At 46.5% G+C, this 14686-nt stretch overlaps 2 protein-coding genes across 2 annotated transcripts in view; both read right to left on the bottom strand.

Moving 5' to 3' along the window:
• LOC128752908 (ephrin type-B receptor 1-like) overlaps positions 1–2183 on the bottom strand; it is a 98880-nt gene extending 96697 nt beyond the window's left edge. Inside the window, exon 1 of the mRNA XM_053854689.1 lies at positions 1987–2183. Within this exon, the coding sequence (XP_053710664.1) occupies positions 1987–2083 (97 nt within the window). The 5' untranslated portion in view covers positions 2084–2183. The remainder of the gene's footprint in view (positions 1–1986) is intronic.
• Positions 2184–3330: 1147 nt separating this feature from the next.
• LOC128752911 (glypican-1-like) overlaps positions 3331–14686 on the bottom strand; it is a 34676-nt gene continuing 23320 nt past the window's right edge. The window contains exons 2-10 of the mRNA XM_053854692.1: positions 13011–13169; positions 11253–11470; positions 10976–11149; positions 9521–9686; positions 9329–9459; positions 7703–7840; positions 7512–7642; positions 7200–7375; positions 3331–6239 (exon numbers count right to left, since the gene is read on the bottom strand). Coding sequence (XP_053710667.1) covers positions 6058–6239; positions 7200–7375; positions 7512–7642; positions 7703–7840; positions 9329–9459; positions 9521–9686; positions 10976–11149; positions 11253–11470; positions 13011–13169 — 1475 coding nt within the window. The 3' untranslated portion in view covers positions 3331–6057. The remainder of the gene's footprint in view (positions 6240–7199; positions 7376–7511; positions 7643–7702; positions 7841–9328; positions 9460–9520; positions 9687–10975; positions 11150–11252; positions 11471–13010; positions 13170–14686) is intronic.

Below are 14686 nucleotides of genomic sequence, written 5' to 3'. Positions count from 1 at the left end.
AAAAAAAACATGTGAAAAGGTTTTTCAAGGACTTTTCAACAGTTTGCATCGCGATTTAGAGAATAAAATATGACTAAATGATCACATTATTCACATTTTTTCTCATATTTCATCAATAGTATCTAGGAAATGTGTCAGACACAACCAGGTTCCACCAGAGATGTAAACATAGAATTCCTCATCTCGACACTTCACTCAAACTATATATTTAAACATAAACAAATGATGTTGGACATGAACTCCACGAATAAGTTTCATCATAAAACAGTTTCCAGAGACTGCAGTGTGTCCAACACATGATGATGAAAATGTCTTTATCGTGATAATTATTGCCGAAATGACAACATTTATCATGATATTTTTTGTCCATATCGCCCATCCCTACCTTTCCCTGACGACAACCTTCGGTGTTGCCGTTGTGGCTGCAGCAGTAAACACAGAGCTGCCAGCATGTATGGACACTTCGGACAGAGCGGTGGGTGGCTCACAGCGCGGTACCTCAGCGGCTGATGCAGCGCAGTCTCGTCATGCCCTTGTTTCTCAAATTTCAGCCTTTGCCATTCAAAAATCACATTCTGTTACATCCTGTTACTGAAGACAGTTTTCCATATAAGGAGTCTGGACTCTCAAGAAGCTAAGCCATGAGAGACTCAAAGTAGAGCCACATTGCCTCCAGGATGCCTGGCTGGTGAGGGGTTTCAAGGAGGCAGGTCCCAGACACGCTGGAGAGCTGAGGTCTTTCAGTTGACCTGGGAACACCGGAGGATGTCTGGCCCTCTACTCATGCTACAACACCAGCAACGCGGGGTCACAGAGACGGACGGCAGACAGTGAGGCAACAAAATTGCAAGACGATTACTTTTTCAAACTCCGTCTGGTTGCTTGTCTTGTCCAATAATAGCGGAACACATGAGAGGGAAAGGTAATTACGTATGACAAGTGAAAGCAAAGAGTCAAGTCTCAAAGCAGACGAGACAGACACTTCACCAGGAGGTCCAGGAGGAGGAGTGAGATCGGTTGCTTGAGAACAACCCAACATCTGGGTGGAGCCGCCTGAGAGACGGAGGAGCTGCAAGCTTTGGGGAAAGAGTTGAAGCAGCCATTTCACCGAGTCAGAAGCGCTGGGAGATTATATTTGGAAATAAACAGCGGGAGAGAACAGCCAGAGCAGGAGGCTGCTACACGGTGCACCTGCGAGCTATAATTACAATTCAGTTTGTGGCTCGCAGACAGAGGCAGCGGAGGAGGGAGCAGCACTCAGGAGACACTCCATCAACTGAGCATCACAGCAGCTCAATAAAAACACAAAACCTGCCTTTTGTTCCGTCCGCGCCATCAATCCCAGTTCAATGAAACTTGGAGGAGACCATTTAAAAGCAATCATTTTCCAGTTGTTATAGAAATATTATTCAGTTTTATCGATTGATATTGGAAATACATTGATATCTTTCAAACATTTTTTCACATACAGTACATTCACTTTTTTCACAGCTGTTTGAGTCTTTTTTTTTGACATAACGGTTTCAAATAATTGCAAAAAATCCTGCCAATGAAGCATATTTCTTGGCTTGTATTATGTTTCATGATTTTCTAAAAAAAAATAATGTATTTAGCATACTTTCTTCGTCAAACCGCGAAGGCATATACTCATTTATGACCCGTGTTCTTACTGCCGCTATACATTTTGAATTTCGAGTAATAAAGTAAATATTTCAACTGTATTGGATGTGTAGTAAAAATGCGACTTCTAGAACTATTTAGGCATTTTATTTTGAATTCATTTTTAGTTTTTATTTTCCTTTACTTAACTATTTCTACTTTTCCTTTTGTGTCTTTCACTGGCCCAAGTGAGAACGCAGCTCACCTGTAACGGCTTCAAACAGTCAAACTCTGAAAACAGTGACATCCACATCGTACAGCACATGTACTTCAATCCAGCGAAAGGTTGGTTTCAGAGGAGCATGAGACCGTCCCGGCGATCGTTACCTTCCACAGCGCAGACCCAACAGACGGCACACAGCAGCACCGCAGCCCGAGTGACCGGCGAGGCCCTGGGAAGTCCCCGCCTGTCCTCGCCCATCATCCGCCCGGAGGAATGAACGCCAATCCCAGAGACACAGGTGGAAGAGTCCAGAGTCGAGGCGTCACATCTCCGTCCTCAGAGAACACGCGCACACTGACAGGCAACCCCGCCACTGGCTCCTGGCTCCCGCCCACTCGACACTGCTGGCGCTGATTACAGCCGCCTGGCCAATCGGGAGGCAGCATGGAGCTCATCAACCAATCACAAACCTGACCCTCGATGATGGACAGGTTCTTCTTAACGACCGGCAGATTGATATTGGCAGAAGAGCGGCACCCAGTGGCCAAAAAGTGAAGCGTTTCAACTGCTCCATAGACGCTCTCAAATGAGAAATAAAAGTAGGCAGTAATTAACATCACACAAGGTTCACAAACACACATACAATTAGAAATTATATTCCACGTCAAACAAAATCCTCAGGGTTTGACACGAGCTGTTTTGGAGAGTTGATCGGTTTCATCCGTCCTCTCAGTCTTCAGGTCATGACCTGAAGCTGGAGGTCAGACCCCTGTCTTCAGTGAATCATCTGGAAACATTCTTTACCTGCTCACTGTGAAGAAACAAGGCCTTTTGTTTTCCCGTTTGCGTCCCTCGCTCTCCTTACCAGGCTCCCACTGTCTAAAACAAACCCACTCCTGCTCTCCCTCAATGCCTCCACATCAGCAGGCGAGCCATTACACCCCAGCAGTCGCTTGGATTTACTGGCCCCGAGTCCCGAGGTCCGACCCCTCTGGTGTTATTAAGCGCTTACAGGCTCTCTGGAGCAGAACCACCCATGTCTTCACCAGGAAATTAACTAGTTTCCTCCCCCCTCATGGTCTGTATTTAACAGTGATTCATGCGGAGTGAACTCCAAGGGCCGATTCCTTTTAGTAACTGGAGCAGAGGCTTGAGTTAGCAGGACCTGCTGTGAGCGCATGGGCATCTACACCCAGCTCCTCCATGCCACTCAGTTTCATGTCTCACGCAGCAGTCGACTCCCACTGCTGTTTCTCAGGGACCAGCTTCTCCAACACATGAGCCTCAGTGAGGAAGACCATCCAGGGTCACCTCCTCTGGAGGTCTCATGGTGCTCATCCTGACTGTACACCCTTCATGAGTGTGGTCTACTGCCCCTCGGTGGTGGGAACAGAGCCCTGCCAGCTCACAAGTGACCCTCAACTCTGTGCCTCTGAACCGAACTTGGACCCTCAACCCATCGCCATTGAAGTGTTGCCCTGTCATGACCTAGTCAGAAGGACTCAAGACGTACTCCGTTGCAACAATCCAACAGTTTAATGATGCAGCATGTGATTAAATACACGGATGAACACGAATCCCACTTCAGTGTTCGGAAGTGCCTCTCCTTCTGTCCGTTACTGTCACTGTCGTTGTGCCGCAGCAGGAGAGCAGAGATGGATGAAGGAGGAGATCCTGACATGAAGAACATGAAGAGAGTGGTTCCAGACCGAGTGACTGAGGATCCAAACGGCACATTTTGGAACAGAAAACAAAACAGAACTGACCAGGGAGAGACTTCTGAAGACTTGAATGAACAGATATTGTGAATCTTTAGTGATGGTTTGGTAGGAAATTGGTCCCCGTGGGCTTTTTCTTTCAGCCTTTGAGGTCTTCTTCGTCAAGCTTCATCCACATAGTTGACACGAAAGGCAAGTGAGAGTGTGTTTCCACACGTCTCACCAGTTTGCACATCAACTTCTATTGTTGTTCATCTACTTCATGGTCATCTTCTGCCACTTACCCATCAGCAACTCTCTCACTGTGGAGGACATGGGTGAACCACCTCCACTGATGTCCCACCAGACAGAGAAGAAGTGGCTCTGCTCAGAGTCTCTTGAAGATAACTGAGATCATCAGTTCATAGGTGAGTGTTTGAGGTTTCTTGACACAGTATTGAAGAATCGATGAGGTTTCATGAAACAGCGTCCTGGATTTTCAGAGGTCAGATGGTGCTGTCTGCTGTAAAATGTTTGGACTTAAACAACGAATTCAATGACATCTCACTTCATTTCTAAAGAAAGAGCGCCATCTAGTGGCCTCTGAAAATGAGGACACTGTTTCATGATACCTCATCCACCCATCACTAGCTGACTGGCAGCACATAGACAACTTTGCCTGTCAGCTTAGCTCTTTTGTGAGGTGTCACACCAGCTCGGAGTCATCCTACCCTCACAGCCCCACAGTCCAACTGCTCATAGATCAAGATCGTGGCTGAACCAGCTGTTGGATCACCATTTCTCCAAGGCCATTCTGCTCACTATTATCCACTGACAACACAAGTCACCCCTTTGTGTGCACATAGTCATTCCTAGTTCACTTCTGATCCAACCGAAGCCAGCCTTTCCAACATCTCTCTACACATGTAGACCAGATGGTGAGACTCCCAGGAACAATGGCGGCTGGCAAAAAAAAAAACATTCTCGGGTGCTAAGCCACTTTCACAATTCAACATCTCAACACATATCATTTGACACAAATGACAGAAAAACAATGTCGTGTGAAGCAATATTTGGGCAGAGCAGAAAGGTGCCCCCAGGCAGCAGCTTCACCTGTGCTGAGTTCATGGTGCCGTGTGACCACCTCATGCCTGTGAATGGCTGAGCTGTCATGCTGAAGGGCCACTTTTTCCACCGCCCCACAAGCAGCATGTAGCAAACATGAATGTGTAACCTCCAAAATAGAGTGATTTGTAATAGGCAGGTGTCATGCTGCCGTGCCTGAACAAAGTTTCATGAGGATCGATCAAAAATGATGCCCCTATAAAAATAAATTAATGCACCGTATGGCTTTATACAGGTACTGTGAGGTGTGCGCCCGCTAAGGACCAGCCGCCACTGGCCAGGAAGCCCTCAAGAACAGTGCTCAGAGGACTGGACAAGGCTGGAGTTCCCTCTCGACCCTCCTCCTGCCCTCTGGTACCCCCATCTTGGGAACCACCCCAGTAAGAAGAGAGGGAATAAGAGGATTTAGCAGACAATCCTGGATCCAGCCCAGGATCCCTAACATCCTAAACTCCCATGTAAGAACAAGTGATGGGTCCATGAGGTTTCTGGACACAGTACTGAAGGGTTGGTGAGGCTTCATGAAACAGTGTCCTGATTTTCAGAGGCCACCAGATGGCGCTGTGTGCTGTAAAATGTTTGGCCTTGAACAAACAATTCAATGAAACCTCCAAGAGCACCATCTAGTGGCCTCTGAAAATGAGGACACTGTTTCATCCACCCTGCAATGCTGTTTCACGATGCCTCATTGACCCATCGCTCGTCAGAACCGTCTCTTTGATGTATCTTCAACCCATGCTCTCCAACTCTGACTAGTTCTGTTGGACTGTGTCAGAGTCAGAATCTGATATGCAGCCTCAGTACTCCATCAGATACAGATGGGAACTGGAATGGAACAAGTTCTCTGTAAACAAATGCAGCCTCTCCTGCCATAAAACCATTGGTCTGTGCTTGTTCGAAAGTGTATCGATGCTTCTCTCGCTTCTTCTGGTCATTTTAAAAAGTGCTGATTTTCCTATCGAATGGTCGGGAGCGTTGTCATCACATGAATGGAGGTTTCCAACACACACCACGACATCTGGACGACTACATCACAGGTTCAACGTGGCTCGATATGATGCCAGTTTGAAAGCTCATGACATTTACAGCTCACACAATGCTTTTAAGACAACTTGGACTTAAAAAAACGGAACTTAAATTAAAGCAAATGCGCCATCGTTGCGGCGCGTTCAGTCACAGTCCAGATTTCTGACATTCAAATCCTCTTGGACAGTTCCCTTTTTTACATTTGGAATAAACTAAACATCATTCGTCGATTCCTCCTCAGCTATCGTTGATCACACCATTCCTCAATTGGTTTTCTTTCCTTTTTCTTTTTTTTTTTTTTTTTTTTGGCAAAGTTGCAGTCTGGGCTCAGAACCCAAAATATCCCAAAGTTTGTTCGGAGCCCCAAGTCCAGGCGGGTTGGATCCATCATCGCTGCAGCAGCAACAGGAGCACAGCGGGCAGAAGGAGCAGTAGGTTGCAGAACATGGACTGAGACGAAGTGCCGCCATCAGGGCCCTTGTCCAGCGGGTAGGCGTATAATCCGGGTCGGCTCCGTGGACAGTTGCCGCTGGCGCACATTCCGCTTCCTGAGCCGCTTATGTCGTCACCTGAGAGAAGGAGGCAGACTTTAATACCAACACCTGGGTTCTTCTCACGGTACAGGACTGGTCTCGGGAGAAACATACACTAGCGCCCCCTGGTTCTTCACACCATGTGAGTGAAGTCCATCTCCTTTACTTTTCAATTAAATCCAATACACGTGTCAAACTCAAGACATGGAGACCAAATCTTGCCCACCAAGTCATTTTAAGGACCCGGAAATGGATCAATGGCACCAAAACCCAGGCCACCTCCACAGCTTGTCGTGACCCACTGTGATTCAGGCTACTTGTTTTGATGTCACCATTGATCCTTAGTATTTCAAAAAATGAAATGTAGAAAGATGGAATCATATGGAAGACCAGATGAGGCGGAGTCAGCGAGGGACAGTTCTGCTGAATCGAGTCTCCAACACTTAAAAAGATGATGGAGATCATGTTCTGTTTAGACACTCAATTCAAGTGATAGACTGCTCAATAAATACACACTTTGACCGTATCATTTCACATTGTGGTCCCGTGAGGGATTGAGTTGGACACCATGCATTAGCCCGGCTGTACTGATGAGTAGATGAGGTGTCATGAAGCAGTGTCCTGATTTTCAGAGGCCACCAGATGGCGCTGTCTGCCGTAAAATGTTTGGACTTGAACAACTAATTCAATGAAACTTAACATCATTTCTAAACCAAGAGTCAGTGGGGATGCCAGCAACAAGGAAAGTGCTTTGGAAATGTGCAGTCAAAACATAATAAAATAAAATAAAATAAAATAATGGAAATAGAAAGTGAGCCTGCAGACATGTCATTTATCAGATGCTTTTACAAAAGGGAGTTGCTTTGCAACAAGTCATGGCTGTGGTGGCAGCAAGCGTCTCCACATTGACGTTGGAGTCACTATTTCAGCTATTTCAGCGCGTCACCTTCCATTTCTACCCCGACAAAAAGAAAGCAGGCACTGGCGGCAACTCACTTGCATCCTGGAAGTCCACATCGTTGCCCTCCAGAGCGTTTCTCAGTCTGTTGCTCATGATCTTCAGCTGCATGATCTGCTGGCGGATGGTCATGTCTGGTTTGGTGATGTCCAGCTCCACCTCAGGGTTGTTGATCTGGCTGGCCAGACCGTCTCCCATCACCTCAGGAAGATACCTGAACGCACATGGAGGAAAGTGGAAACACTCTCAGAGGTGACCGTAGCACTCTTTTTCATTTTAGTGACTACGATTGTCAAACTGTGTTGTGAATGCCTGACAATGACCTTTGACCTTTCTTGACTAAGTTTTACCTTCCTTTGGTGAGTCCATTCCAGCACTTCTCTTGACTGGCGCCACCTGGCGCCAGTTTGCTGCAGAGAGCGAGAGGAAGCTGGAGCCAGTACTGGCGCATCTCCCGCAACTTACTGGTCAGATCGGACACCTGTGGTCATTCAGAGGGTCAAGTCTCTTGAGGCAACGCATCTCTGTTTCAGTCACACACCTGCATCTCCAGTCGGAGTCCAGCAGTGGGCGATGGTTTATATTCCGACGCAGTCAAGGCGCCACTTCTCTTCTTTGCTTCGTGGTCCGTTGGACTTGCAGTTTCTGACTGACCTGGAGTCCCACACGTCTGATACACCTGCGCGCATTCACAGCATACATGTGGTGATCATCTTTGTAAACAGATATTATGATCATTATTGTCGGATACATGTATTAACTCCAGTGCTAAAACCAACCAGTAGATGTCGCCATACAACTGAAATGCATTGGCACCTTACAGCTTGAGTCACTGTGAGGCAAAATGAGAGGCGTTTCTCAAATCCTCAGTTGATGTTTCATGTTTTATGGTTGGTGTTATATTGGGTGCTTCCTTATACCAAACCAAGTATATTTACAGATCACTTGAAAACAACGCATGATTGTACCAAAGTGCTGCAGGGAGGTGAATATGGGAATAAACAACAGCAATATTAGAACGCAATAAGACAAACAAATACATACAGAACCATAAATAAAAACTCTCTGATAAAACTCAGGAGGTCAAACCACTGATAAGATCAGCAGTAGAAGTTGATTTCTGTTTCATTGATATCAAGTTTCATTGCAGCAGTGGACAGGAACAAATAGAAGGAGCTGGGAGTGAAGACATACACACATAGACCCAACCAACCATGGTGTTTTTGCTCACTGTTTTAACTCACTGATCACTATTGATACGTAGATTCCTGTATTGTTGACACTTCTACATGAGAAAGTTCGTTTCTCCCTCATTTGCCGATCTGATATTTATGCAGCTCTCTCAACTCAGTTTTTAACCAAATTATTTTTTAAATATTATCTGCATTAAATAAGTCAAATTAAAATCAATATCAAGCAAAATTGAAAGATTTTAGTTTTTGGTGGCAGCGGTAGTGATTGATGAAAATAATTTCAGTTGAATTCATCCACTCAAATCCATCTGCATGTATTAGTTTATATGATATTAGTGACATGTTTAAGTCGCGCGTTGTCAGCGTCATAAGAGTTAATGTAATTCTGCTAGGAGACCACTGGATGGCGCCACAGGCTCGTGATGAACTGCACTGGAGGCAGAGCGCCCTTGCTCGAGTAAACATTGTTTGTTATAGGAAGAAATAACAGGCAAACGCGACTAAGAAGCCTACCAAATCAGCCAAATCATTATGACCACCAGCTAATACTGTCCTCCTTTTGCCAACAAAAACCCATCAAAGGAGGTTGACACTGACATGGGAGGTCTTTTGTCTGGGATGTACACGACCCTGGCTCTGACTGTGTCGGTACTGACCACTGCAGACAGGTGAGCTGGCAAGCATCTCTATAGAAATTCTACTGGCGGGTGGTATTCGGGTAAATGGTGATATTGGAACCTTCAGTCAAAGGGAAACATTGGGTGAATTTGGCCATTCTTCACTGAAAATGGTGCAGATTTCTACCGACAGCTTTCATCTACTCACAAACATTTTAGTCGGCGCTGTTTTGAGAAGTGGCGTTTCAAGAATCGCCGGGAGACTTGTTTGGAAGTGGAGCGTGAAGCTGTCGCTCCAGCTGGACCGACTGGGCGAGAGAGAGAGAGAGAGCTGAATCGGAGTGTGGCGCTTCTTACTTTTGCCGTGAAGGTCTCCATGTTGTCCAGCAGGAACCGTACGGCCTCGTAGATCCTGGACGGGATGGAGGACAGAGCCACGTCCAGGCTGGGATCGGTGCTGAAGCTGGACACCACCTGGATCATTGTGTCTGGAGGAGGACGGACACACGAGTGAGCTGAAGCCCAAGCACTGCACCGTGAGGTCCTCACCGATCAGGTTCTGCCACTCAGGGTCCAGGTCCGCCTGGTTTGCCAGGCATCCCTTCATGACGTTGGAGCAGTAGCTGGAGCAGGGCTTGACCGAGGCCAGACCCCGACAGTGAGGGCAGTAGACCAGCTTCATCAGGGCCTTCACACACTCGGGACTTAGAGACACCTGAGGACACACGACAAATGCCATGAATTTTGCACCAGGATGAATGGCACTTTGGTTTATAAACAGGTCTCAGATATGCAGTGAAGGAAGCGTCCACTAGAGGCCACTCGAGTGCAGTGAGTAGCCACCTCATACAACCTCCCAGGAAGTGCCTCTGGTAACACGCCAAATGCTAGTCACTAGTGGGTGCACGAGCCAAGACACCAAGCCAGTTCAACACTACTGGTTCGCACACGCTTTAATATTCACTGGGTCGCGAGTGAGTTCAACTGTAAAAGGATGCGAGTCGTTCATGCTGTTAACTTGAGCTGTCTGGAGAACACAGGCACATTTGAGAAGGTCATACTCAAAAATGAAACAAATGGATTTTGATATCGTGGATTTTTTTCTTCTGAAGAAACCTGCTTCAGTTTCGGAGAGATTGAACAGTCACAATGGTTAGATGAGGCTTCATGATGCAGTATTGAAAGATAGATGAGGCTTCATGACGCAGTATAGAAGGGTAGATGAGGCTTCATGATGCAGTATTAAAAGATAGATGAGGTTTCATGGCGCAGTATTGAAGGGCAGATGAGGCTTCATGATGCAGTATTGAAGGGTAGATGAGGCTTCATGACGCAGTATTGAAGGGTAGATGAGGCTTCATGATGCAGTATTGAAAGATAGATGAGGTTTCATGACACAGTATTGAAAGGTAGATGAGGTTTCATGACGTAGTATTGAAGGGTAGATGAGGCTTCATGATGCAGTATTGAAAGGTAGATGAGGTTTCATGACGCAGTATTAAAGGGTAGATGAGGCTTCATGATGCAGTATTGAAAGATAGATGAGGTTTCATGACACAGTATTGAAGGTAGATGAGGTTTCATGACACAGTATAGAAGGGTAGATGAGGCTTCATGACGCAGTATTGAAAGATAGATGAGGTTTCATGACACAGTATTGAAGGTAGATGAGGCTTTCTGACGCAGTATAGAAGGGTAGATGAGGTTTCATGACACAGTATTGAAGGTAGATGAGGTTTCATGACACAGTATTGAAGGTAGATGAAGTTTCATGACGCAGTATTGAAAGGTAGATGAAGTTTCATGACGCAGTATTGAAAGATAGATGAGGTTTCATGACGCAGTATAGAAGGGTAGATGAGGTTTCATGAAACAGTATCCTGATTTTCAGAGGCCACCAGATGGCACTGTCTGCTGTCAAATGTTTGAGCTTCAACAACCCAGCACTACTGTGTCATGATACCTCAGCCAACCATCACTATTGTACAGGCACAGCTAGCTGACCTGCGAGACCCTCCGGACCACCTCTCCACTGATCTCCAGGCCCTGGACAAACGACCTGGCGGTGACGAAAGCCCGGATCGTCTTGCCCTTCATGTCACGTGGGACGTCCCCAAAAGGCCGCAGGGTCTCCTGTTGCTTGGCAACACACTCCAGGTAGTCTTCTGACAGGCTGACCTGCAGGATGCACACACCTGGTGAAGGTTGAGCCAACCACAGTGTGCCGTTCAGGAGCAGCAAAAAAGTTCTCCTGAAGAATATTCGTGGTGCAGGAACTCACATCTTTGGGGGTGGAGACTTTAAACGTCCGCTCCAGCAGGTGGGACCAGAACTCAGTCAGGGTTTCATCCAGGTTGAGAGCGGAGCCGCGGTAGTAGAGTCTGAGGTCGGCGTAGAGGTCGGCGTACAGCCGGGTGTTCTGCGAGTAGAGCGGCCCGAGCGGAGACAGAACCTCCTGCAGGGAGCGCTCGGACCGCACGTGGAGGTCGGTGAAATAGGCTGGAGAAAGGCAGATCATCATCAGTGAGCGGTGGTCTGTCTGGAGCTCCAGGCTGATCCCCACTGGTTCACCCCCGGAACCCACGAAGGGAGCCACTGTTTATATGTGCCGCAATGTGATGTTGGAGATCAACGTCTGGACAAGGTGTCGCTCTGCTCGACATCCACGAGGGATTATCACGTCTGTAAAGTGCTGATTCACTTGAAAAAGAGCTGCTCCACACGCCTCCTTTGATGGCCACATCTGGCTCGCCGACTTGGAGCAGGAGAAAGTGATCGGCGGGTCAACCAGAGGGAGGCGCCGTGCACTGGCAGCAGGCTGTTTCCTCTTCAAAGGAACGGAACCCTGAGCTGTAACCACCAACAGATGGACAAGTGCAGCGACGCTGGTGGGCTGGACAGTAGTAACTGTGTCCTCGGAACCGGTCCAGGTCTGGTCCTGCCGCTGTCACAGTCGCGGCAAAACAGTTTCGCCTCTTTGTATTTGTTTATCTTTTTTTTACAATGCAATTATTTGATGACAAGTATTCAACAAGATTACAGACTTATTATTATATTATTATTATTACTTATCAATATTAACAGTATTTTTAAATGTTCTCTTGTATTTATTTTTATGTTTTAATACATAAAGTACATGTATTTATTTTTCTACACTTTATTCTAAACAAGTGATTAAACCTCACTTAATCTGATAAAGAATAAGATAAAATAAAATTTCCACAGCAAAACGCGATCCTGTTTGGCAACAAAAAAATAAATAAATAAATAAAATAAAATATATATATATATATATATATATATATATATCAAAAGCAAGATATTATATTTCCACAATATTTTTATATTTCATTAAAAAAAATTACACTTTGGGTTAATAATTTTTCCAATGTTCATAAGAATAAAACTGAAAAAATAAAAAAAGTGAAAAAAAAATCATGAAATTTTCAGAAAACTATTACGTTATAACTACATACTGTATGTATCTTATATGAATGAGATGTGTCAGGCATAATATTATATATAAAACTCCAAATAAGTTTTCCCTTTTGTTAACCGAAATATAATTTCAATATTGATAAATTTGAAATATAAATATAAACTGAGGAAGCATCAAAAATCGAATTATCATGAAGCTATATAATAATATTTTCTGCCTGAAGTCTCCTTATTCTTCTGGCTTGAGCCTGTGTCTTCTGTGGTTTTCTCTTTGCTCCAGTGAGATCTTCAGCGTCGCCTCCTCGCGGGGTCAACTGCTCATTAGCTGAGCACTGGCCCCGGGGGGAGGCTCCCCACTGCTCGAGTGCCCCCCCGCCTGACTCCCTGCCCCCCCCGCCCGACTCCCTTCCCCGAGATCAGGGGATCGGCTCATCACGTTTCACTGTGTCAGCTCTTATCCCAGACTGTAGAGAGAGAGAGAGGCTGCTCCTGAACTCAGCAGGATGTTTGCAACCAACACTGGTCTGGACTTGGTGTTGAAGCTCAGACGGTAATGAGCATCCCACAGGAGTCCCCCCGACACACACACACACAGACTCACTGTCAAAGCTCCTGTACAGCGTGCTGAGCGCCGCCTGCAGCGAGCGGCCGGCCTCTCTGATCAGACCCTCCGTCTCTCTGGAGCTCAGGTTGGTCAGGTTCTCCTCCATGGAGCTGGTGCAGCAGGTCAGACCCTTGGGACACGTCCTCAGATGTTCACCTGAGTTTGTTAGGTGAAAACACAAATTACTCCCCACAAAATAACACTCAACACAAATTCGCATTTATGCTACAGTTAGTGAGGTTTCATGAAACACTGAAGCCAAAAACAAGTCTAACTTGCAAACCTCCATTAATCCACTGAAATATTTACTAGTCTTCCTCCATTAGGTTCTAGTCGTGATGGGTATAGATGAGGTTTCATGAAACAGTGTCCTGATTTTCAGAGGCCACTAGATGGCGCTGTCTGCTGTTTGGACCTGAACAACTCATTCAATGAAAGCTCACATCATTTCTAAACCAAGAGCGCCATCCAGTGGCCTCTGAGAATAAGCACACTGTTTCAGTGCTGCTTCATGACACGCCGTCTGCCCTCCACTCGTATGTCTTTACACTCCACAGTTTTGTCTGACCGCTCTGGCACGCTTGTTTTGCTACAGCAAACACACAACCACTGGCAGTTTTCACAGTTGCCACGTGACGCACCAAACCTTGGAAAGCGCTTTGGCCTTGACTTAAAAAGACACGGGGGAAATTGCTCATATTCCGCCCTCTCGTCTTGGAGGGCTCTCACTTATCTCACCAGAGAGATTCAAATAAAGATTTAGCCAGACAGCCAGGAGAGAGCTCTGCGGCTTCAGTCCCCGGAACCAAGGCGGCGCCGCCTCAGGATCGGTGCGTGAGAGAGAGTGTGTGTGTGAAGGTTAAGGGTGAGTAAGTCGCCTGCAGCTCTGTGCATCGCTGCTCTCATCCTTCCTAACAGGTCCTGGGTCAGCAAGTGTGTGTGAGGATGTGGGGGTGGTGTGTAGCCTCCACCAGGGTAAGTGGAGCAGAAACCAAGACGCTTTCATCACCGTCACTGGATAAATCTTTCATCGGGCTCAGAGGTTGGACGAGTTTTGTTTTTCGAGTCCGATCCACAACATAGCATCACCTGCACTAGAATGTAAAGCACAACCCGCTTTAGCTTAGCGACCACCACCGGCGGCGGAAGATATTCCACAGAAGCGCGTCCGCCCACACGCTCAGACGTCACAAGTCAAAGAGCGGCGCGATTTCTCATTCAGGGCGCAGGAGCGGGTCACCAGACAAGGACCATCAGACGCCGTCAAATGAAGTCTTTCACCGAATCAGCCGCCCGGATCTTCTTCAAGTGACGGGGCTCGCGCTTGAAGCGCTCGCGCTCTCTCCGACGTGTCAATCACGTCATAATCGCCTCTTTGTTTCTGGGTGACTCCTCTTGAAGTGGAGGCCAGAGATTTCTCGCTCACGAGTCACAGCGCTGACAGTCGCTTCATCAATACAGTCTAGTCAGAGAGGAAGTGGCAAACGAGTCTCAGTTCCAAAGTCAATGCCGGTCTCTCTTTGTTACCTGCAAGTCATGAGGAGGTTTCAGTTCTGTCTGGACCTGCAGGTCACACTTCCAAGACACTTTAAGTCAAGACTCAATAATGAAACCTTAGAGAGTCACAGCAAGACTCAACAAAGAATCATCTAGTCATGAAATAGTCACATCGT

This window comes from Synchiropus splendidus, chromosome 1, assembly GCF_027744825.2.
Source record: "Synchiropus splendidus isolate RoL2022-P1 chromosome 1, RoL_Sspl_1.0, whole genome shotgun sequence".
In the NCBI taxonomy this organism is placed as follows: Eukaryota; Metazoa; Chordata; class Actinopteri; order Syngnathiformes; family Callionymidae; genus Synchiropus; species Synchiropus splendidus.
The sequence above is the reverse complement of the archived record's forward strand: the minus strand, read 5'-3'. Positions and strand labels throughout refer to the sequence as shown.